This window comes from Acipenser ruthenus, chromosome 17 (genome assembly GCF_902713425.1).
Source record: "Acipenser ruthenus chromosome 17, fAciRut3.2 maternal haplotype, whole genome shotgun sequence".
Lineage (NCBI taxonomy): Eukaryota > Metazoa > Chordata > Actinopteri > Acipenseriformes > Acipenseridae > Acipenser > Acipenser ruthenus.
Genome location: NC_081205.1, coordinates 3,547,753 through 3,570,607, shown reverse-complemented (window position 1 = coordinate 3,570,607; position 22,855 = coordinate 3,547,753). Strand labels below are relative to the sequence as shown.

The 22,855-nt window shown below is 40.9% G+C and overlaps 1 protein-coding gene across 2 annotated transcripts; it reads right to left on the bottom strand.

The window, feature by feature from the left end:
- Positions 1-1,823: 1,823 nt before the first annotated feature.
- On the bottom strand, positions 1,824-18,123 carry LOC117423739 (cdc42 effector protein 4-like). 2 transcript variants are annotated; one of them, XM_034039865.3, is made up of 2 exons: positions 17,801-18,123; positions 1,824-5,947 (listed from the first exon to the last, which is right to left on the bottom strand). In XM_034039865.3, exon 2 carries the CDS (start codon positions 5,748-5,750, stop codon positions 4,722-4,724), a length of 1,029 nt encoding a protein of 342 aa, XP_033895756.3. In that variant the 5' UTR covers positions 5,751-5,947; positions 17,801-18,123; the 3' UTR covers positions 1,824-4,721. The 2 variants fall into 2 exon arrangements, with proteins under 2 accessions (XP_033895756.3, XP_033895757.3); XM_034039866.3 differs by lacking the exon at positions 17,801-18,123 and adding an exon at positions 10,632-10,903.
- Positions 18,124-22,855: the final 4,732 nt, after the last annotated feature.

The following is a 22,855-nucleotide window of genomic DNA, read 5'->3' as shown; positions in this document are numbered from 1 at the left end:
TGGACAATAGATCTAAACCCACAGCGTGTTGCATATTGAATATTGCATAGCCGCTCTTCACTCTAAATACCTCCCACTCTGGCTGCAGCTGCGCTCACACTCCAGAGCTGCTGGAATGAGTATTTTCACCCTCCTGTTTGAAACAGGTTGGACATGTTTGGAGGCTGGAGTGCAAATATATTACTCTGTGTGTGTGTGTGTGTCTATATATATATATATATATATATATATATATATATATATATATATTCATTCCAATAGTGAAACTGTTGCCATGCCTATTTGCCAATTAAGTTTCTAGAAAGGATATGCAGTCATCTTAAATTACTTGCCTTTTAATGTTGTTATATTTATTGTTATCAACCTATCCTTCTTACATTAGCTTACAGGGCTAGTTAGCTCCTGAGACATGGCGTTTCACTTTGAGTCTCTCCACCTCTCCAGTGCTCCCTGTGCTGGGCAGCATGTCACTTTCAGAGGAAGTGCTGAACTGTTGCTTCACCTCTTCCAGTTTCAGTTTTGAAATATACTTTATGACAAGTTGAACAGCACAATGATATGGAAAGCAGTGAAATGATACAAATGGTGTTTTTTTTATTAATATGACTACACTTACAGTAAGCAAAATCAGTATTTGCATCACCAGTAGTCTGGTTGGTAGCTCCATTTCCCCGCCTTAACAAAAGTCCAGAAACAAGACCTCATTCATCCGTGTTGTGCTCAAGCAACTGAACAGCCTCTCTCAGCTGTCATTTATTGACACAAAACACCATTGTAAACATGCCCATGATTGCCGCCCCCAGGTAAAACAGACAAGGCCTACCCGGTCACATGTCTGACCTCCAGGTGACCTTCCGTGTGTGTCCACTTCCCTCGGGCTGAAATAGTCACAAGTCGCTGAGCCTGGAGACCTTGGCTGGGCGCGTTTAGGGCTCCCAGTGCTCAAATCTTTCCCATGTGGTTAAAACTGAGGAACTGAGAGGCCATGTGGCCTGGGAAGAGCCAAAGGAGAAATTGTGAATTCTGGCCTAGGAAATTGTGTGACTGTTTGAAGCAACCAAAAGCAGAACCAACTAACCTAACATTCACCTTGAACAAAAGCAACCTTTAATACTCTCCCTGGATGCACCATTATTTTTGTGCTCACAAGGTTTAGAGCTCCCACTAGTCTTGTGTAAGTAGAACCCCGTAGTGTGGCCTCTTTGTTAGAGCCGAGGGACTAGTACAGAAGGAAGCAGTGTGGCTACGTGATTGGGCTAAGGGACTGGGGCAGGCAAGGGGGGGGGGGGCAGTGTTGGCCAGTAGTTACATCTGATGTAAGGCCTACAACTAAGGGACAGCAAGGTGTACAATACCTTTTATTAATTAACTTAGCTGGCTAATTCCTGGTCATGAGGCCCCCGACACTTTCCAGGATGATTGGAGATCCCGTCTTTGCACTTACTATGGTCAGCCCTGAGATAAACCGATCAACGTGTGCTTAGAAGATGATGGATTTGTCAAGAAGGTTGCTCCCTCGTAATATCACCGAGGTCTGCAAAGAACACTGGCACACACCTGAACCTGTAAACTTCCTTTGCTGCTCATGGGACTGACTGTAGCTGGCGTCAGGTGGGCTCCTAACACAGACAGTGGATCTACAGTATCGCTGCAGGATAAAATGGGCTTCACATGAAAATGAAACCATCTAAAGGAAAGCGAGGTCATTGAAAGTAAGCTGTTAGTTAATGAAAGGTAAGAATTTTTTTTTTTTTTTTTTTAAAGCCTGGGTTATCAACCCTATAACTACAAACCAATATTCCCATTCAAAAAGACAGCAAAAGGCAGATTCCCAGTTTTCTTTTATTGAAAAATATACTTGTTATTTTATATAAGAACAGAGGAGGAGGTCAATATTGAGAAGAAAGGGCAGGAACAGCGAATCATACATTTTTAAACATTGTCCACTCAACATTATCAAGAGAGCTACTCAAAAATAGACTAAGGTCGAACATTGTTTGTTATTATTTTCTTCACAAATATACTTCTTGTTCATTATCTCATTAGAGGGCTTTTTTTCCATCCATATTAAACTCAATTGTAATGGAAAACTATAAGAAACAAAGGCTTTCATCTCTTGACGCTGATGAAGGCATTAGCCTACATTTTGGTCGACTCGATTTGGTTTGCTGTAGTTTTACCTCAGACAGGTTCCCAGGGTACTGTAGGCTGGCTGCAACCATCTCTGCATGTTGGGTGCATGTTGCATCGCTTACAGACATATTTAAAAAAAGGAAGTCTGCTTCAAGTTGCCAATGTTGTGGTTTCAGTTAAAACGTCCAAACCACATCTGCATTTTCTTTTCTTTTTTTCTCTCCACAAACAAACCGTTCTGACACAGACAACCCATTCATCGTCAACAGTACCACCAGACGGATACACAGAGAGAGGGGTTAGTGAGCGTTATATGTACTGTATATTGTCATTTTTATTTTTATCATGCTACATTTCACTGGAGTTCAAATGCCAGTGTTTTTTTTTTTTTCGATTTGTTTTGAAAGAAATATAAAATCATGAGATTTGAATGGCTGTTCTTAATTAACCCTTTAATACTTGATTTGTATTGCTTTTTATCATTATCATCACTCTGAAGGCAATGGGGCACAAAAGGGCATACATAAGACATTTAAATCACTCCCCCTGAAGGATTTAGACATGATTTTAATTACTGTAATTGTATAATTGTGCCACTATGTTAAAAGTATCGATTGGTCACCTAAAGGGATTGCAGCACGTTTTCATGCTAGTGTTCATTGCTTGTACTTCACAGTAAAGCATGCACCATTCTTTGTTTAATGTTATTTATAAATAATAAGCATAATTAGTTATTTCTTCCTTTTCAAAAATAAATGATCCATATTTTGCTTACAAGAACCATCAATTGCATCTGCTTCTCTTTCCCAAAAATAGAACAGTACCCAGATTTGTCTTACACAGTATAGTTTTGTTCTAAACCTTTCAGCTTCAAGGAAAGGCCACTCTGCAGATTAATAAGACAGGAGTAATTTTTTCCTATTGAAAGTGTTGTTTTCAGCTGAAATACAAAAAAACAATTAGTTCCACAGTCCTTTTTTTTTTTTTTTTTTTTTTAAATTTATTAAAAAAAAAAGTTAGTGTTTTACAAGTTGGTGGTTGTTTTGTTCTCCCCTACTTGGCAAATAAGTTTTGATAAAAAAAAAGTCTGTTCCATCACGTGTAAATCTGCTACTCCTCTGCAGTGCGATTGGTCGACAGTCTGAAGAACAGTACCTTTCAGTTTAGTGTCTTTGGCCTTGTCCACAGGACGTCCTGGGTTCAAATCTGTGCTCTGCACCAATTCACTGCATGCCCACCCCATCCCCCAAAATCAACAAAACAAAACAGACATGACGTCTTCCAATCTCCATCACAATATTCCCACCCTGTTCAACCTGTAGGCAATAGCTGGCCCATGTATAGCAAGTCCTTGTGGTAAAGACTACATTTCCCAGAAGAAGCATTATCCTCCTCCTCTACCGCACAGTCTATCTCTCTTTAAATTTTCAGGAGTAGCCAATACAAGTTCTCATTCTACATTAATTCTCTAGAGGTCCTCTAATTAATAAAAAAAAAAAAATAATAATAATAATAATGGAAAACTGTTCATTATCCTCTTAAGCATAATCTCAGTAAGACACAAGGAAAGAACAGATGAGCTACTGTAAATTCTTTCTATACCAGCATTATTATTTTTTTTTCTCAAAATGGTCCTTGGCTGCTGTCATCTCTCTTAACTGCAGGGAAATATACAGCATCAGTTAAAGGATTAGCAAGTTCTTTTCCCCCACTAAGTGTTTTTCATTAGGAAGGAGGGAAGCTGGATTTCATTACCACGGTTTATTAGAACCAATTCAGTGAGGTTTTTAGCTGCAGGGATCTGCATTGCTCGCTCGGCCATGTTGAAATAGTGTCTTTGCATGAGCGACTTTAACATCTGTTTTGCACATTCTCAGCTGGGCACTGTTGCACTTTGTCCTGTTCTGTTAATAAATGTATTTAGTTTGGGATCTAACTTTCTCTACATTGTGCATGTCCATTCAGGGAACTGCTAATTTAAGCTTTGTAATTCTGTATCATTAGTGTCATCCTTCATGTTCCTAAATGGTACTTCTGAATTATCACAGATTATATTGCAGCGTACCGACTAGACTGACCAGCTGATCTGTGCTGGAACTACACGCAGCATTGTATGCAGTTTAACCACACAGCTGCTGCTTTCTGTATCTTCTTATCTGCAATCTTCACACAGATCAGCTGCAGCTAGTTTTCATAATGGACCCCCCCCCCCCGATTAGATCTCTGTAATAAACTTGCTACTGCAAAGACCTAAAAGATCTAAAATGGAATTCTTTTTTTCCCATTGCAGTTAATCTAGTTTCTAGTATTGGATCCAAATTACAACGTTTAAATTAATTCAAAATACAGCAAAATATGTTCTATCATGTTAAAGTTTAAGGAGACTTTTCCCTTCCAACGAAAGTTAAATACTAGCTTCCCAGAATCCTAGAGAATAACCAATCCAGGAGACAATATTGCTATATGTTTCTTTTCTTTGAAAGTCCAGTCCTAAAACACCCAAATGACTTTTTAGGCGTCTGATTACTTTTTTTTTATTTATTGGAATTAATTAATTTATTTAATAAGCTACACATTTTTTGTTTTGTTTATACTGTTATTTCGTCGTCGTCCTCATCCATAAATGATAAATCCTTGTCTTCCTCCCCCCGTGGGGAGCTGAACTTGGCACTGTCCGTCTCCCCCTGCACTTGGAACTCCCCAGTGGGAGGCTTCTCCTCCAGAGCTGCAGACCCGGAGCTGGACACAGAGCAGCTGTCCAGATGCTGGCGAGGGAGCCGCAGCCTGACCTCTGGACTGAAGGGGGCAGTGTGGTTCTCGCTTTCTGAAACCATGGCAGGTTTCGCTGGGAGCTGCTCCAGGGTGGCGGGAGCTGGCGACCCCCTCCCCTCGCTGCTCTTACCTTCCTCGAACCCTAGATCGTCCTCTTCCCAGGCCTTATTATCCATGACGCTTAGGATATCGCCCAGCATGGACGGGCCCAGGTCGATGTGGAAGGACATGATGGATTCGGCGTGTTTCATCCCTCCTCCCGCCCGGGGGAGCGACGCAGGGGGCAGATCTGTGAGCTCCCCGAAGTCTCGCTCGTCTTGGATCTCCTGCTCGCACGGCTTGGAGGCTGCGGCACCGTTGACAGGCTTCTCGTAGGACGGCAGCTTCTTGAGAGGGCTGGAGGAGAGGCTTTTGCGAACACTGCTGAGGCTGCCGCCCCCTTGCCCCGCCTCGGTGTCGTCGTTGAGATATGGGAGGGACACCGCGGCCTTCACGAAGGCGGGGGAGCCGCTGGCCGGTGCCAGAGTGGACTCCCGTTTGTCTACCCGCGTCACGGACGAGGACCTCTTGCTGTGTCTGAATGTACGGGACAGGAACCCCGGTTTGGAGCTGGGAGGGTGGGACGTTTGCTGCGGGCACGGTGGCTGGTCCTCTGTTTGCCGCGGGGGCTCTCCGGAGCGGGTGCTGAGGAACGAGGTGTCCCCAAACTCATCCCCACCTCGCCCCACGTGCATGGTGTGGCGGAAATCGCCCAGGGGAGCGCTGATCATCCCCGCAGTCAGGTCAGCCCGGGAACGACGCTTTGACTGGGAGGTGTTCGAAACCAGCTGCTTTAAGATCGGCATCTTGAAGCTTTCAGCGGATTAATATATATTATATCTATTATAATAAATGTATAGGAAAAACAAGAGAGTCAGTCAGTAACCAAAGACTAGCGGTGGTACAAGTATTTCCAGATATTTTCGCATCACATCCATCGCAGTCCTGTTAGACGCTGAACACAGGCTGTTGGATTAGGCATTCCGGTTTCCACTCTTCAACTCTGCAAAACAAAGAAAAGAAAAGGAGTATTAGGGTTCCAGTGAACAAAAACAATGCATCCCCTGCATGCTTATGCCACTCATAAGACATGTGCTGAACAGCGGCCAGTGTGTAATCCAAGTATGTGTTAAACTGAAAAAGCACAATCTTTAGATACAGTATAAGGATAGCACAGGAGAAAACAGAAAAAAACATCTTTCTGACTCCCCAACAGGAACTCTGATTAGACCGCACAGCATTCCCAATAAGCCCCCCAGGTCTAATCATCACTAAGCAAGACTTCTAATCTGACCCTGTACAGTTAACAGTGCTAGAGAATATAAATTAAAACTTTTCCCTGCCTTTTGTGGGCAGCTTTCCAAACATCAAATGCTGTTCCTCTTCGCAAGAGCAAAAAAAAGTGAAGTATATATGGGCACGAGAAAGAGAGAAGGATGGAGAAAGGGTGGGGTCTCATGAGAACCGAAGTGAAGAACGCACTGGCTGTTCTGCGCTTTGTTCTCGGGAAGTTTCCCAGGCAGTTCACCCGAAACGGTTCATTTAATAAAAATGACAAGCAGACAGGATAAGAGAAAGTAAAGGAGAGACACTCCCCCTTTGTACCACCGCTCAAGCAGTCTCCCTAATCCTCTTGAAATCCCCTCTTGGCAGCAGTCCAGATGATTACTGCACATCCCTCTGTTCAGGGTGCATTTCGGATCTGGGCTTGCAAACAGATCTCTTCGGCTGCAGTGATTTCTTGAGCCCCCCAACCCCCACTCCACTCCACTCCAGTCTTGGCTGCCGTTTATCAATTAGGCACTGGGTACACTTACCGGACTGGATCGGAGTTCAAAACACAAACCACCGAAGAGATTGAAACAAAAGCTATTTTTCCATTCCTGGAACTGAAGGTTTATTTCATCTAATAAAAAAAATATGTACTCCAGTCTTGTAAAACCAGATTCTGAAAAAGGTTGGCAGTATTCCAGATACAAGTATTTCAAAGAGCGAAGGAGAGTTGTGTAAAAACGGACTTTGACTAGAACACAATAGGAATGCTCTGTCAAGTGAACGCTATTTTTCACGGAGACATTAAACGGAATGCTTGTTTTGCTCCCGTGTTGTCATGTACACATTCCTAATACCTGCTTCGCAACACACTCCTCTATCCAGAATACATGATTATTATTTGCCTGGGTCCAGTACAATAAAACATAAGCCTGGTCTCCACTTTTGCTCAAATGACCACCTTAGTACACACAACACCACGACTAGCCACGCCCTATGGTCGAGCACTACATTTGAATTTTCTGACAGTGGTTTCCTCAGGGAGAAGTGCAGTACGTTCCTCACCAGTGTCATTTAGTCACCCTGCCTATCAGGATTAGCACAGCGTCGCTGTTTGAAGAGGAAACACCCTTCAAGGAAGTACAAAACCTCATGCGTACCCTGCTGTCACAGCAGAGTGAACTGGCTTCAAGCCTTGTCTGCTCACTACACACATCCGCAGTCAAGCGACTGATATGCATGGTCGTTTCTTAAAGATGGGCCTGTCTGTCTCTGTGGCTTTGCCTGTCTTTCCCTTGTCTCTGCTTGCGTCTGTGCCCCTCTCCACCTCTCTCAGTCCCCGTCTCTCTCTCTGTCGGTCTATAAAAGCCATTTCTATTCAAATCAAAACTGCAGACCTGCATGCAGGTACAGGAGTGTTAAATGCACTTGAAATTGAAGACCTCTCTAGCAGTACAGGAAAGACAATACCACTGTTATACAAATGATTTATTCTCTAAAAACTTACTTGGTGCTAAGAAAATAGTTAAACGAAGGGCCTGAGGGAGGGAGGGGTAATGTGCTGTTTGCACTACAGCACTAACCAAAGTCCTGTTTTTCAAAACAGATGTTCTTTAAAACGATACACATAAACACCACCATTCAAGCAAGGTTCTGGTCTAAAATTAGACTATTCCGAGCATTCCAAGCTGTGGAATTCGTGGAAGCAGACACATGCTGGCCAGGCGAGGTTTTTAACTCAGGAACCTTGAATGTGATTGAGGCATTGGATCCGAGGTCATCCGAACAGCAGGACATGTTGAATTAAGCTGGATGGAATACTGAGAGAGATGATCCTGCATTGACATCACAAGATATACATGGTACAGAGTGGCATTATAACTTCCAAACACGCCATCGTTTAAATCTGAAATCAACTGGACCAGGAGATTCTGGAGTGCTATTTAATAATAAAGAGCTCATGATTATTCACAGGTCAAAATACTGCCGAAACTCTCCCTCTGAACCATCATTCACTGCTATGATGGCTCTGTTCCATTGCTCTGCAGCACACTCTCTCTCCCCCCCCCCCCCCCCCCCCTCTACCTGCTTGGGTCTCCATAGTAACCCAGACCTGAACTATGGCATTGCTTTGCACAAACAACCTTTCCTGAGTGCCGCAGGCTTTGGAAACACAGAAGGGCCTGCCCATGTGACTATGAATGTGCATGTTTTGAAAAGACAGCTCCAAGTCTACGACGGACACACCAACACAAAACAAAAAGAAAACTAACCGAATACCACCAGAGAATTTAAGACAGAAAAAAAAGACACAAATGGATTGCAAACCCTTAAGACTGGCTATTAAAACACAAAGACACAGGAAGCACGTGAACCTGACTGATATGCTGGGATTTACTCCATTTATTGAAAAAGACTTTATTGTTATCAGGATGTTTTGTTTTCCTTTACAATACAAAGCCTTTTCTTTCTCTCTTTCTCTTGTCCCTGTCTCACAGTTCAGGTTTCCAGCCTCAAGCTTTCACACATGTAAATATTGCAGTTTACCACATCGTTATGCCTGTAAACCACTCCCCCCTCCCTCCCCTTATATTGTGCAATCAAGCGCTTGTCTTGTCAGTCACACTGTTCTGCGCCACCTGATTGGACACCTTTCCAGCCAACACCCAGCAGCCGAGCTGCTTAGAAAAGGGAAATGAATGGGCTGTAGCATGCACAATGCTGAAAACTCATACAGCAACGGTTTAACACTCATTTGTGTCAATAACGATACAGGTTCCTTTACAGGAGGGTCCCAGGGGACTGCAGGCATGGCTTTCTTTTTGAAATGCACATTCTATACTGCTGCATAAAATACTGTACCTATTTTTCAGCCTATTGTGCACCTCACACCACTCCACATGCCAAGTTCAAGATTGATTTGACAGGTTTCCCCAGTAACTAGAGGCCCGTTTAAAACAAGTAACGCTAGTCTAGAACCCAGGTCACTACCACACTGCAGCAATACATATGTGCCAGCAATTCTCATTAAACTCTAGTTTTGCCTCATAACAAAATAATGCAACATTAATGATCACCTTAAAGACAGTGTTTGATTTTCATAACTTTGGTACGCTAAGGCTCTGATCATTATTTAGACATATTCAACTCAAAATCCAACGTAAGTAAATGGACGAATTGGCCAGAATCGGAGCCAGTTCCTATAGTCTTGACAATTGCCACAGTACAGTACGGATTCCCTAGGAACAAGCATGCAATTTAACAACATATAACACAGACCTTTATCTGTCTGCTGTACTGAACATCTCAAGACATTTCTGTCCAGTATTTTTCCACCACTGTACATTTAGGTCTCCCTGTGGCCTTAATTGACTTTTTAAGAGACTGCCATCATTTATTATACAGCTTTCAACCTAATGCAGGAAACAATCCTAGCCTCACAGCACAGCCAGGGTTTACAGAGATGCTGTGTCAGCTACAGGCACAAATCAAGTTCTGAGCCCTGTGCTGTATGTCATCAGGTAGGCTTCTTAATGCAGACACTGATACCAGCCTGCTGCCATCCTGATCGCTCACAGCAAACCATCATTAATAACCCGCACAGCCCTGTCTCTTTAACAGCCCCAATTGGTCGCGATAAATGTGAAATGGAAAACAAGACTATGGACTGCCAACAAGCCCTGCTATGGTTATGTGTATGGTTCTGGCTGCAAGGGAAACTCCTGTTGATAATGCGTAGAAGCACTTGGTGTTTTATGACGGTGTTCAATATTTCATTACCATGCAGTTTGGCTACTTATTTAAAATTGACCACACTGGAAATACTGAGTGCAGCCCTCTGCAATAAAAGGGCTGTTTCACATAGTATTACCTTGGAGACCCAACAAGCAGTTTTTATAATGTACTAACTACCGAACCATACAGTAGAATGCCGTTAATACCACTTTACATTTGCACACTGAACATGCTGCTGTGTTGTGCATGAACATTACTACTCTTTTACTGTAAATCCACACATTTTCCTAAGTGTAAATCACGTGGTGTGCTGTCAGCTATTCCATTTTAAGCAGCCCTGTCTACAGGTCCGGTGTAACCTTACTGTACAAGTCTGGCTGTTGCAAGGCAGCTGGTTTCTATAAAAAATATCCATTGAGCCCAAGCTGCTTACAGTCAAAAGTTTTATAATGGAAGACTTAAAACAATTATAAGACCAACCGATTGCCCTAGAATTAAAACACATTAAGGATCACCACAGAAGCCGCCTCGTTTTTCCCAACTGTATAATTAGTATAAAGAGAATGCAATCAAGACAGTAGTGACATTTCTAAATAGGAACTTTATTGTACTTACAAATCTAAACAGCCAAACTTGTAATTCACAATTCTGCAAATTCTGCAAATTCTGCAACGACTCACCTTTGCTTTGCTTGCACTTGCCCACAAACACCAAGCTGAACATGACCTGTCAACTGCTTTCACTCAGGCTGGCATGGAATCCTCAGTTTACTTTTAGAACTAATTACTGTATTCCAATTCCTGCCAAGCTATAAACCCTGGCAAGCAGCGTGAAGACACAGCACGACACAGCACGCAGCTTATTGTTGAGTTTGAACGGTTTCAGTGTAGAGACACTCCATATTACTCTGTCCAGCAGCTCTCGGTTTGCACTGAACCTCAGAAACCAGGAAATGAGATTGCTCTGCTCACAGAAAAGCCTTTTTATTCACAGTTATGCAAATGAGATCATGCCCACACTGTTGATTACCTGGGAGAAGGAGACGGCTGTCTGCATGCTAATGTTCTGAGTCTGCATGCCACTGACAAAACAGGTACTGAAGTGGCTTGATTAAAGGTAACTGAAAGGGCTCTTGTGAAACACACTATATTATGCTAATCGTATCTTCAAAACTAATCAAAGACAAAGACGGTTCAAAGTCACATACAGAAAACTGGCAGACTGACCAAAAACATGTTCATGGATCAAAGCAGTAAAACTACCCTTCAAGGTGTCAGCCCACTTTATGTGAAACGTCAATGTTGAACCCGAGGCCTTCATAATTCTACACGGTAAAACTAATTTAAAGAATCCATCAAGTTATATATATAGAACAAGTGATAGTACTGTGAATACATGGAAGGCCATTTTGTTTATTTAATACTTTTTATGGGTTTATTAAATATTTTTCACTATAAAAAAAGGTAGCCTTTATGTAACTGAGCTAATCACTTGTTCTGCTTTGCATCAAAGAACATTGTTCAGTAACACAATACAGTAAGGTGTCCTGTGGGACAAGGGGTCTGTCAAGTCAGACTGATTGCCCTTGCTCCAGGTATGAAAACAACTGAACAATTTAGGATGTAAAGTTGATGAAAAGCACAAAGGGAACGGGACGATAAAGGGTTAAATCCCCCAACATCCCAAATTTGACACTGGATTTCGTTTTAATTCCAGCCCCCCCTGCTTGTGTCCAGGTCTCCCACAGACAATTTCGAACCGACCTCGGCTCAGATGTGTGGATCTGTGTCCGTGCCATAACCTTTCACCGCTCGAACCCGAGCCATTGACCCAATCAGTAGAAAAGTTGCCACAGAGACACGCTGCCTGTACACAAACCAATCACCTCACCTACTGTACACACCAAGATATTAGGGCTGTGTTTTGAGTCTCAATGTACTAATCGCTAATCAAGATTCCATCGCAAAATGTCACAACAGTGACAACACTGGGTGAGTAAGAAACAGGTCCAGTCACGTTTTGAAGAATGGTCCCCAACACACCTTGCCATTCACTCAGTCATGGGAATCTATGACATATGAACACCTGGTTCATTTGAATGCTACCTATTTGAAATCAAAACTATCTCACAATGTTTTTTGTATAGCAGGAAGAGGAGTCTCAATTGCTAGTTTCTGTGTCAGAGTAAAATCTACAAACTGCAGATTTAACTAAAACTATAACAATAAATAAAAGCACACTTCATGTAAATGGTTTGACACAGACACAGGGAGGCAGGCGATGCAGTGGAGCTGGAAATGACATTCCAGCAGCATTGTGCTCCTGGAATACGGAACTCATGACCTAAGCTGCTTGGAATGCAACCGAACCTTTTAAAATAACCAGAAAGAGGGCATGTTGTACCCATTGAAAAGGAATTACTGCTACTGTTTGGAAATATGCATAGAGAGGACAGAGCAGAAGGGGTTCAAATCAGCATGGTTTTTTACACAGCACCCTTTACTATATATAATATATTTAACATTATAGCTAATCTAAATGTGATGTAACATCCATTGGATATAAACTATCTTATATAAAACATTTTTAATTTCAGCAGGTTGGATCATATCAATATCTACTCATATTGAGTGAGGCAATGAATTAACTATGTACTGTATGCGGGCTTTTGAAAAGGGCAAGACCCTTACCTTTACATCTCATTTCATGTACAATAGATGTTCGTTAATAAGGAGTTTTAAATTCACCAAACCAGCGTTTGATTGCTGCTAGAACTGCAGTACGGCTGTGTGCCAATGATAACAGTACTGCAGACAGCAGCTTCGGTTCAACAAACACAGCACTTTTCATACAAAGAGCCCAGCACACACATTCACACACAAGGTCAACCAGCGAGCGCATGGGAAAGGCAGAGAGGACTGTGGGATTGTGGAGGAGAGACCGGGGAAAGGTAGTATATATATATATATATATATAAAATCAAGTAGCAGAATTATTTTATTTATAATGTAACTCACACCCTAACAGAAGTTTGATCACGCCTGTTCTATTGTTTTCTAATTAATCACTCCCATACCACAAGGCTCTTCCTGTTTGTTGTAACCCAGTTGGGGCCCATCTGCACTGAATCCTCCACTCCCAGCACTTGAGACTGTTGAGAGCCAGTTCAAATTGCAGAACAAGCCTTTCAGTCGCTATACAGAACAGACACGCTGAGGTTACATTCTACAGCAGCGTGGGAGAATATATAAAAGATTCCTTGAAAACATTCCCTCCCAGAAAACAAAAAAAAGACCCTCAGTGCTACATAACAAATTGAATAAGGGCAGTGAAAAAACACAGATGCCCCCATTGTATACAATGGAAACACCGAGAGACAGATGTTCCCCCCCACCCCCCTGAATACTTAAATGGGTTATTCCATCTGGGTTCCATCAGAACAGTCAAGTCATACAAATACAAGAACGGTGTCCTCTTTAAAGACTACAGCAGTAAAAAGCATAACGCTAAACAAAGGGCACATCCACTTAGTTCTTCTTTTCATTAGGAATTAAAGATCACTACGATCAGACTTGTTCATCCACAATTATAATACACTTGGTGCTACAACATGTAGCAATAGTTATGTCACTACTCCAAGTTGCTTTATGTGTTACTATGAATAAGCATGTCTGTATCCTGCAGATTATAATACAGCTTATTTACCATTAAACCTATATAGCGCACAGCACAGTACTGTAGTAATTGTCATTGGATAGAGGCCTGGTTAGCACACTTTCAGAGCATTTCACACAAGAGAATTGGTTAACAGAGGTTCTTGTCAAAGCATATGTATGTATACGGGCTGAAATAAAGGAATACAGAAGTGTCTACAAGCTGAATGTGCTTAACGTTGCCTCCCGGGGAGCTTAGATAACAGATCTTGTGCACGTGGTTCACCATCCTATTTGCACACTGCTACAGGACCTCCTGTACCCAGCCATGCAGAATGAAAACTATTATGAAGAGAACAATGGGGCTGAACTGGGACTACTTCAGTGCCATGTTGTAAGTGCAGCCTTAAGTGGAGCCAATTAATGTAAAACTGCCATTGATTGCTAAGCAGCCAACACATTACTCAGCTGCACCGGGCTCTTGGCAATAGCCCGGAGTCTCGGACGAGGTTCCTGAGTTAAGGGTTATTCATTGTCAGCAGGCGATTACTGGAAAGCTCCTAGAAGAGGTAGGAAAACTTGCGCATCCCCACTGCCAAGTTTTAGAAAGAGAAGGAACTTGGTAGCCCATGTCAAGCTCTGCTAACTGCCCCCAAAAAAGTATCTAGTTTTAATCATGGGTTTAATAATTATCTTAATTTATTCTTAACATCAAAATGACCTATTAACCAATCAGGAGAACTGAAGATTAACCTCATGTCTGGCACCAACATTTTTGACGTCTCCTGCATTTGATCCGTTTGCCAATGAACAAAAACAAAAATAAAAGTGCATTAAACAAACAGACTACAGAGCCACAAAAACATTTTTATAACGCCCCTTGAACTGAATCCGCACCTGAGTGTACAGAAGGTGGAGTACTTCTCATGGTATTGATAAACAAGTCTGCAAAATGAGAAACAAACCAGTAGTTGTGAACATTGCATCACTGATCAGAAGACTTGATCAAAATCAAATGCACCAAAACAGCACTGTAGTCACGCCTTTTGGGCCCATCGTTCTATAGAAAGAAAGCTTATTGGGAATCAATTCAAGTATGTTTCTCTTTTTCATGGTGCTACGTGTGGACAGTACTGACCACTCAACTTGTTCTGCCCCTGTAATGACATGAAGAGCCCTAGTGTAGCCGTCTGCAGGGTCACACAGAGAAAGAGGTCATCCATCAGTGTTTGTAAGGTCAAAGGTAATCTGGCATCTAGATTCTTGCTCCCTTCCAGTCTAAACACCCCACCAGAACAGGCATGCTGAATCCTGCAAGAGGGCCTGAACAAATGTACCAGCATTCACTCACTGTCTTATAATCTAGCAGCTACACAAATTCCACAAAAACAAATTGTTTATGCAGGAGTTTCCAGGATCTGTGTACATGTAAACCATGGAAATAAATATTTGTATTGCAATACCTTGGGTAAAAAAAAAATAATAATACATAACAGCCATAGCTAACGTACAGCTTATTGTGGCTAATCATTGCAATGCCTAAGCAACTATCCCTTTGAAAGCACATGCCTGCTTCCTGATAACGCGTTTGGTTTGTCTAAGCTACAGAAGAACGCAGTACAAAAGACCACATGTCTGACTTGGCATTGAGACAACGTGAGCCTGGATAACCTCAATGCTCAGTTCAAGATGCTGAACCCAAATCACAGTCTTACTGCTGGAGAAGAAAACGCAGCGATGAGATGTTCACAGACTGTCACTGTTCTGGCAAATCTCACAAGCTACGCAAGCCAAATAAGATAGTCATATTCTGCTTGCAGCTGCCATACTTTACCATCATGGATGGGAGATTGCCATGGAACAGCTGTGCTAAAGGTAGGGGTACGTATAGCTCTGCAGGGGACTCTCAGAACTGCACCAATGCCCCAGGGAACTCCAAGAAAAAACAGCATTGAACCAGTTGTATGGGTTACTCTATTCATGTAGAGACCACTTATAGGAGTAGGGATTATAAATGAGTGCATTCAATCCATTATCTTTAGAAGCCTCTCATCCACCACTCAGCACTAACAGTCCTATGACACTCCAGGGCTGCCCTCAAATTGTTGGTTTGCTGTAACCTCGATTCATGTTGAACAGGTTTTTTTTGTTTTTATAGCTACTAACAAAGTACAATATTTAAACCTTTATTGACGTTTTCTAGTAAGAAAGGTTGTCTATGAGAAGAAACAGCGCAGACGAATGAAACTCTGATAGCACGTATCGTTTAAAGGGGAAACCTGTAATTAAGCTAAACTGATACTGATAATAAATTGGATAATCTCTTCAAATTGAATGGCATGATTCCAGCAAACATCAAAGTGCAGAGACAGGATTAGCTAAGGTTAACCAGGACCTTTCCTGGAGCGACAGACAGCTTTTAAGTGATCGCAGTTTAATCCCCTCCCAATTAACACAGTTCAGCAGCCGGTATTTAAGTGGTAAACAAAATTATTTAAGTGGTTCACAAAAATAATGTGATATCTGTATAATGTGAAATAATGTATAATGTGATATCTTGTAACAATTGTAAGTCGCCCTGGATAAGGGCGTCTGCTAAGAAATAAATAATAATAATAATAATAATAATAATAATAAAGTCACCACATGTTTCTGTTTTTGGGACATCCAGATGCACAGCTGTTGTTCATGCAGTCTATATGTTGGTTATAAAGCCAGTGCAGGTAAGTAACTCACACTAGTTCTGCACCTGGTTCTACAGGACTATTTTAGGTCTGAACTCATTACACTTATCACAGCATGAGTAAGTTTCTCCATACTCAGTCGGTTCAGCCCTGTTCATTTAAAATGCCCCCACTAACAGTGCACAGTAATACACTATAAAGGGGGTTATTGTAAGGAAATGGATTGGGTGGGTGGCGTCTTCAGTCAGGATGCCTCATGCATTGAGCTAAGAAAGTTGAGAAAGCTTGGCATACGGACCCAGTATTTTTTTCTCATATTATTTCCCCAGTTCAAAAGCAGTCCTAATCAATAAACAGCCTATACAAAAGCAATAACCTGGCACGGGTTTGACAGTGTGTCATTGTTATGATCAATAACAACTCGAGAGAAAATGTCAAAATGGATATTTGTCACAAACGGTTTCTCCCGCATTAAAAATAATAGTGCGCCGATCAGATTGGATCACGCTTGTGTGGAATTACCTCCCAGAGCCGCTCTCTCCAGACCTGACCAGCCACACACGGGATTAAGAATGTGACGCTTTCAATTTACGACAACCAAAATTCAGGTGTGCTAAACGGTCTCCAGAGAAGACGTTATCTGACAAGGCAGGCACCTCAAAATGTTAATAACCAGTTGTGATTAAATGAAGGGCAGCACTGCGTAGTTTAAAGAGTGTTTCAGGCATGACATATTTAGAACACTGAAGGTAAATTAGATTATTTTCTCCTGAGTCCTACTGTACTCTATTCATGTTTATATAAATAATTTAGGTTCACAGTTTGTTTGTTTTTTTAAACATTAAGTCAGTACGTACAGTCAGGAACGTTCCTTACAAATACGTAGCGTATTCACATCCACCAAAGTGCTTTGCTGGTGGCCGTCCTTTGTTATGGACGAAAATATAAACAACGTAAATCGACTGCAGTTGTCGGATATCACAATGGTACAACAAACACATAATAACTACATTAAAAAGGTCCAGGAGACTGTAGCAGGCTTTAGTAATTTGTAAAGCGAATTATTATAACCGACGGGCCATAGTCCAGACACACCCTGTGCAAAGTACTGCAAGCTGCTGTCACTATATCAGCGAGTAGACTGTCCTTACTGCACCGCAATAAACAATGCAACTTGCATGGAAGTACAATACCGTACCTTTCCTAAATACATTAAAACTAAAATATTCGTAAACACCACCCTGCATCAATCTCTATTTATTTTACATTTATTTAGATTTTAAATAAAATGAAAAAAAAAATGGATGAACTTCCATCTGTTAAAATAAACACACACACACACAATAACATATGGGAAGTTTAAAAATCACAAAACACATACAAAATAAGAATTCTAAACATTGGCTCACAAGTGCCATTGTTATCAAATTGTAACAGTTACTGTATAGCAACATACAAACACAATGTTTGTTTATATGAATTGTTGCCGTAAAGCCGTAGTTTTCAACTCACGTGCAGTTCAAAGCGCTCAGCCGATTATTTGTCCTCTAATCACCGAATGGACTGCTTACTCCTGTCCTCCAGAAAACACCAACTTGAAGTTCACAGCTTTGTACATCCAGAGTTCACTTCTTTATTGCACTGGTGTTTATACGCTACACAACAGTTTCAAAGCGAACAGGAATGTGCTTTTTTCAGACAGTGTTGTTTTCTTTTTCTGAATACACCGAACTCGTTTTTGTTACAGTCCAAATGCTTTGTCGTGCACGGATCTTTGTTTGCTGTGTATATGACAGCACACTCCCTCCACTTTGCTGCTCGCTCACTCAAACTACCCCCTCCCTCCGCAGCAAAGTTACAACCCCCCCGGCATATATTTAAAGAGACAAAACCAATTTAACCCCAGGCGACTCTATCTACAAACCTCGTATCTGATTCAAATCTCACCTCGCCTCCAACTGGTGTCTCGTTTATATACATCATCCGATGGTAGGGAAACACAGATGGAGCACATTAGTTTACAGTACAAGAAGCTTATTTGTTCTTGGCGAGAGCTGAGTCCATCAGTACCAGCATGAAATTTTAACACCTACTCTCATGTAATGGAAATCATAAATGCTATCGGTGTGGCGCGCATTGATACAGTAAATCAACGTTTTTGATGTGAAATTCATGTGTAGTCTACTATGCAGCTGCTTCAATATACAGATTATTGGCATCACATTTAGAGACCAGAAAAAAAGCATATATTGTAAGGTAAATTTAACATTCAACAGCACTCCATGTTGGAGTTTTGAATTGATCATATATTTTAATGCAATTTTAAAGCAGATGTTACTACCAGTAGGGTGTTTACTGGCACTAAGGCAACTGATTCTGCTGTTGCCAGTAGCTGCACAAATCAAATTCTTAATAAAACCACCCATTTCACTTTATTCCAAACTTAAAGTCAATCAAACAGAAGTATTTCTCTTTCTCAGCCCAGATGTTACTAGCAGCAGTCTTGTGTGGGCTTCTTACTTATGACGTCGGTAGTTATTTTCAAAGCGCGCTGCAAAAGCTACGGCGGTCTAGTACACCTTTGCAAAGACTCTGCAAACCGTGCCATTTGAAGCACCACATATTAAACTGGCCGTATACGCTGTCTTTTCAACTGTGTTCTCTGTTTGTCTGTTCCGATCTTTGATTGACTCCTAAAATGTAATTTCTGAAGTCGATAGCTAGCCTGTTTTTCCGCCCCATGCTGAATAAATTGGAGTGCACGATCTTTATTGTTTAAAGGCATCGCACCCTGATGGATTTAACGCGACTCTAATTCTCGCTCATAATCCTAATCCCTTTTGAGTGACCACCAAACTGCAGCTCAGAAAGAAATCCTGGAGATTTGGAAGTGACAGCATTGTTTTATTTAAATCAGATCAGAGAAAAGGAATTCGATTCAAGAGATTTTCAAATCCCAGTCTCTGGTTTTCGGTGTGATTTGTATACTAGAATGAAATATAAACATTATCTCAGGTAATGTATTTGTTGTTTAGATTCATATTAACATACTTTTCCGTTTTAATCGTCAAATCCGATTTTATTTTTTAAATTTAACCCCGTAGCCTCCCCTCTTAGAAACTTTGTTTGTATGACTGATTCCCTTTCCGTAGTTCCAGTTCTATCTTCTTAGGAAAAGAAGCAGTCTGATCTAAGTGCTTATCCAGGATATATTACAAGCTTCGACCACTAGGGGATCCAAGAGCAGGCTAGAGGTCACTTATGCTTACCAAAAACTCTGCCTGTACTGGTAATAGCAAAGGGCCGTCTGACCAAAACACAAATTGGCTGTTCTGTTTTAACACAGACCTAGGAAGGGTTTTCCTGCTCAGGATTACTAATAAACCATATGGGTTAGATCTTGTGTAAGACTTTCTTAGTCATTAGTATTATTATTATTATTACACCAGGGCTGACGTCCCATCATGTTTCTAGTTGGAAATAAGCATTTTAATTAGGATGGAAGTGGGGGCAAGCAGAGGATTGAAAACTAGGAGTTTCAGGCTAACACTCCCCGCTCAGTCTCTGACACACGGATTCACTGACCCTGGTGAAGGAGGAATAACTAAGACTTTTAGATTTGTGTAATTTGTCATTAGTGTAACGGACAGTGCTGTGTGACGAGTTCTGTCCCCTGATACTGACTAATAAACGAAATGAAAATGCATAATAATAAACAAGTCACAATTTATTTTCTTTATCTTTATTTTTTAAAAAAACAGATTTATTTTTTGTTTCTCCATTTTTGTTTGTTTTTTTTAATTATTTTCAATTCCTGTTGGACTCAGAGTCTTCGTTTCCCAGCAGTGGAGCAACTAGTAACTTCAAAACACCTTTAAGTGATTTATTACCTAATGAAGAATATATTGTAGCACACACATTACACCCTTGGCACTAAACACTCAATATATTACAATGTTTCTGGAGGAGAGCTGGATTTCTCGGTTTGCTATCGGCTCTCTTGTCCAGCACTGGCAGCCTGGAGCCTGTTGTCAGGACTGGTGACACCTCATCTCAGAAGAAAAAGAAATAGGAAAAAAAATGAAGCAACATGACCCTTTATATTATGCAGGGGCTTTCATCGTTATCTTTCAACTGAGTATTCAGTACATTTAATTAAATAACCACAGATAAACAAATGCAGAATGGCTTCCTCTATGTGCATTTGAATGGGCAGTCTGTCCCATTAAATAATATATTTCGGAGCAATGCAGAAGGGTTCAGAACATTCTGTCTTCAGTGTCTGCAGTGGTATCATACAATGGTGACAGCGTGTCTTTCTAAAAGTTTCCCATGGTATCTCTGCACAGTATTTTTGCAGTTGCCCCCCATGCTTTCCCCATGATTATATTATGCATGTTCCGTAGTTAACCCTGGTTTCTTTACCAGCTTTCACTGTGCTTCATTACACTTTGCTATATTTTTACTATGGGCAACTTTTAGCAGGGTCAAGCCTGGCAGAAATGGATTAGTTAATTCATTTCAAATTCACACCCCTGTATTAGAAGGATTGTTGTCTTGTCGGTTGCTTCATTCTCACAAACATATTTCATGAGGCATTACCAGCTGAAACCGGATCATACGGCAGCTGATCAATTCTTGTTTTTCGTATTTTTTTTTTTAAAATTTTAATCAAAAATAAAGATTTGTTCATTTTTTTCCTTTTTTAAATATATATATATATATATATATATATATATATATATATATATATATTTTGGATCCACACATAAGCAAGTAGTAAGTAGATGGTGTGTATGGTAAACGTTGATTACCTAAACAAGTCTGATGAACATTGCCCTGTGCAGGAAGCCCTCACGATTTGGTCAGTCTAAGACATGCCACGGAACAAAGTGGTACACGTGTGTGCCAAACAGGCACCGACAAACACAACATAAAAAATAAGGAATAAGAAAAGCACACTCGCACGCCCTACCCCCGGGAAAATTTGGCATTAAAAAATGAATGATAAAATAAAAGAACATCGCAAAGAAAATAACACCAAATAACGACTACATCAAAAAAAATGAAACATTTTAGAAATACTTATATATATATATATATATATATATATATATATATATATATATATATATATATATATATTAAAAACCATACTAATGTAATGATGTCATGATTAAAGACGAAATGCACTGTGGTAACTGTAGTCTACTTACTTTTAGGCCATTAAACTACAGCTCCCATAATCCCCTTTTCTGTCATTTTTCCTAGTGAGAATGTCACATATCCTCCATTTACAGTACAGGAGAATATTGGCTGGGACCTGGTAGTTGCCTGATTAATCTTTTCGCTCAAACTTTGAGACACAGAATCCCACACTCACCAAAAGTGGTCAAGAAAAGAGTGTTATGCCTGAGTGATATACTGGGGTGTGCAATGCATTCATTACAGTCCCATTAATAAGGTGACTATGGTGGGCACTAGCCCCCACTGTAATATTTTGGTTGAAAATGATTTTAACTGATAAAATAAAATGACTCCACTCCCTTTGTTTTGTATGTTGTTCATCCGGCTTTAAACCCCTAAAATCAGGTACAGTTCAACTGCTTCCCGGATGAGCTACACAGTTGTAAACACACTACCAAGCTCTTCGTTATTTAAATACATCCCTGTTTTTTTCCAGTGCATTTTTACTTTTTTTTTATTTCATTTGTATTTATTTATTTCCCCTTTCTTCTGATCTTGTAAATCTGTCATCTTCACTCTGAAGTTTTCGGCAAGTGTCAGCATATTGAAATACAGGAAACTGTATTCTTTAAAGTTAGATCTGCAATGGAACTTGGTATAGACAGTGTATTGCCTCTGCAGATTACCTTGAGGACAGAATAATGCTACACATGTTCAGCATTTAGACAGGTCCTTTACTGGGCATTATTATTAAAAACAAGCAGAGGCACCATAAAGCCTGCAGTAGAGGGCTTGCAGATCAAATACATGCCATACAAAACGGTCAATCAAATATTTCCTTATATATACACTCGTCAGCAACTTGCTTAATAGGAAGATAAAAATAACTGCAAAACTTATTTTCAACTGCAACTGCTAAAAGAAATTTAAAAAAAAATAGTTGCTGAAACCTACAACCAGCTTTATGTATAATGCTAAGAAGAGTATTATGATTGACACAACACTATAGAAAAGGAAAAAGGAAGTCATCTCCCTTGTGATCGTTGTCACGCTGAGACTGAGCAACACTGATACAGCATCGCATTGGCTGCAGACACACAGCACATGATAACCCTTTGTATGGGGAACACTCCAGACAGCACATTTGTAAAGAGTCTTCAGTGGACACAATAAACGCTAGATAAATGTCATATAAACTATCCCTGGCACTGGCTGCACCACCATGCCAGTAATCTCCCCCCACTTCAGTCTCCTGGCTTTTACTAAAGGGATTAACCCAAACAGGCCGACCCCCTCGCGAGCAGGGTAGGGGGGTCTTCAATGCTGTGTTAGTGTGCTAATTATATAGGGTTCCTCCCCCCCCACCCACCCCACCCCACC

What these genes read in the sequence shown, in the direction of transcription:
- LOC117423739 (XM_034039865.3), bottom strand. Translation starts at nt 5,750, where the DNA reads ATGCCGATCTTAAAGCAGCTGGTTTCGAACACCTCCCAGTCAAAGCGT.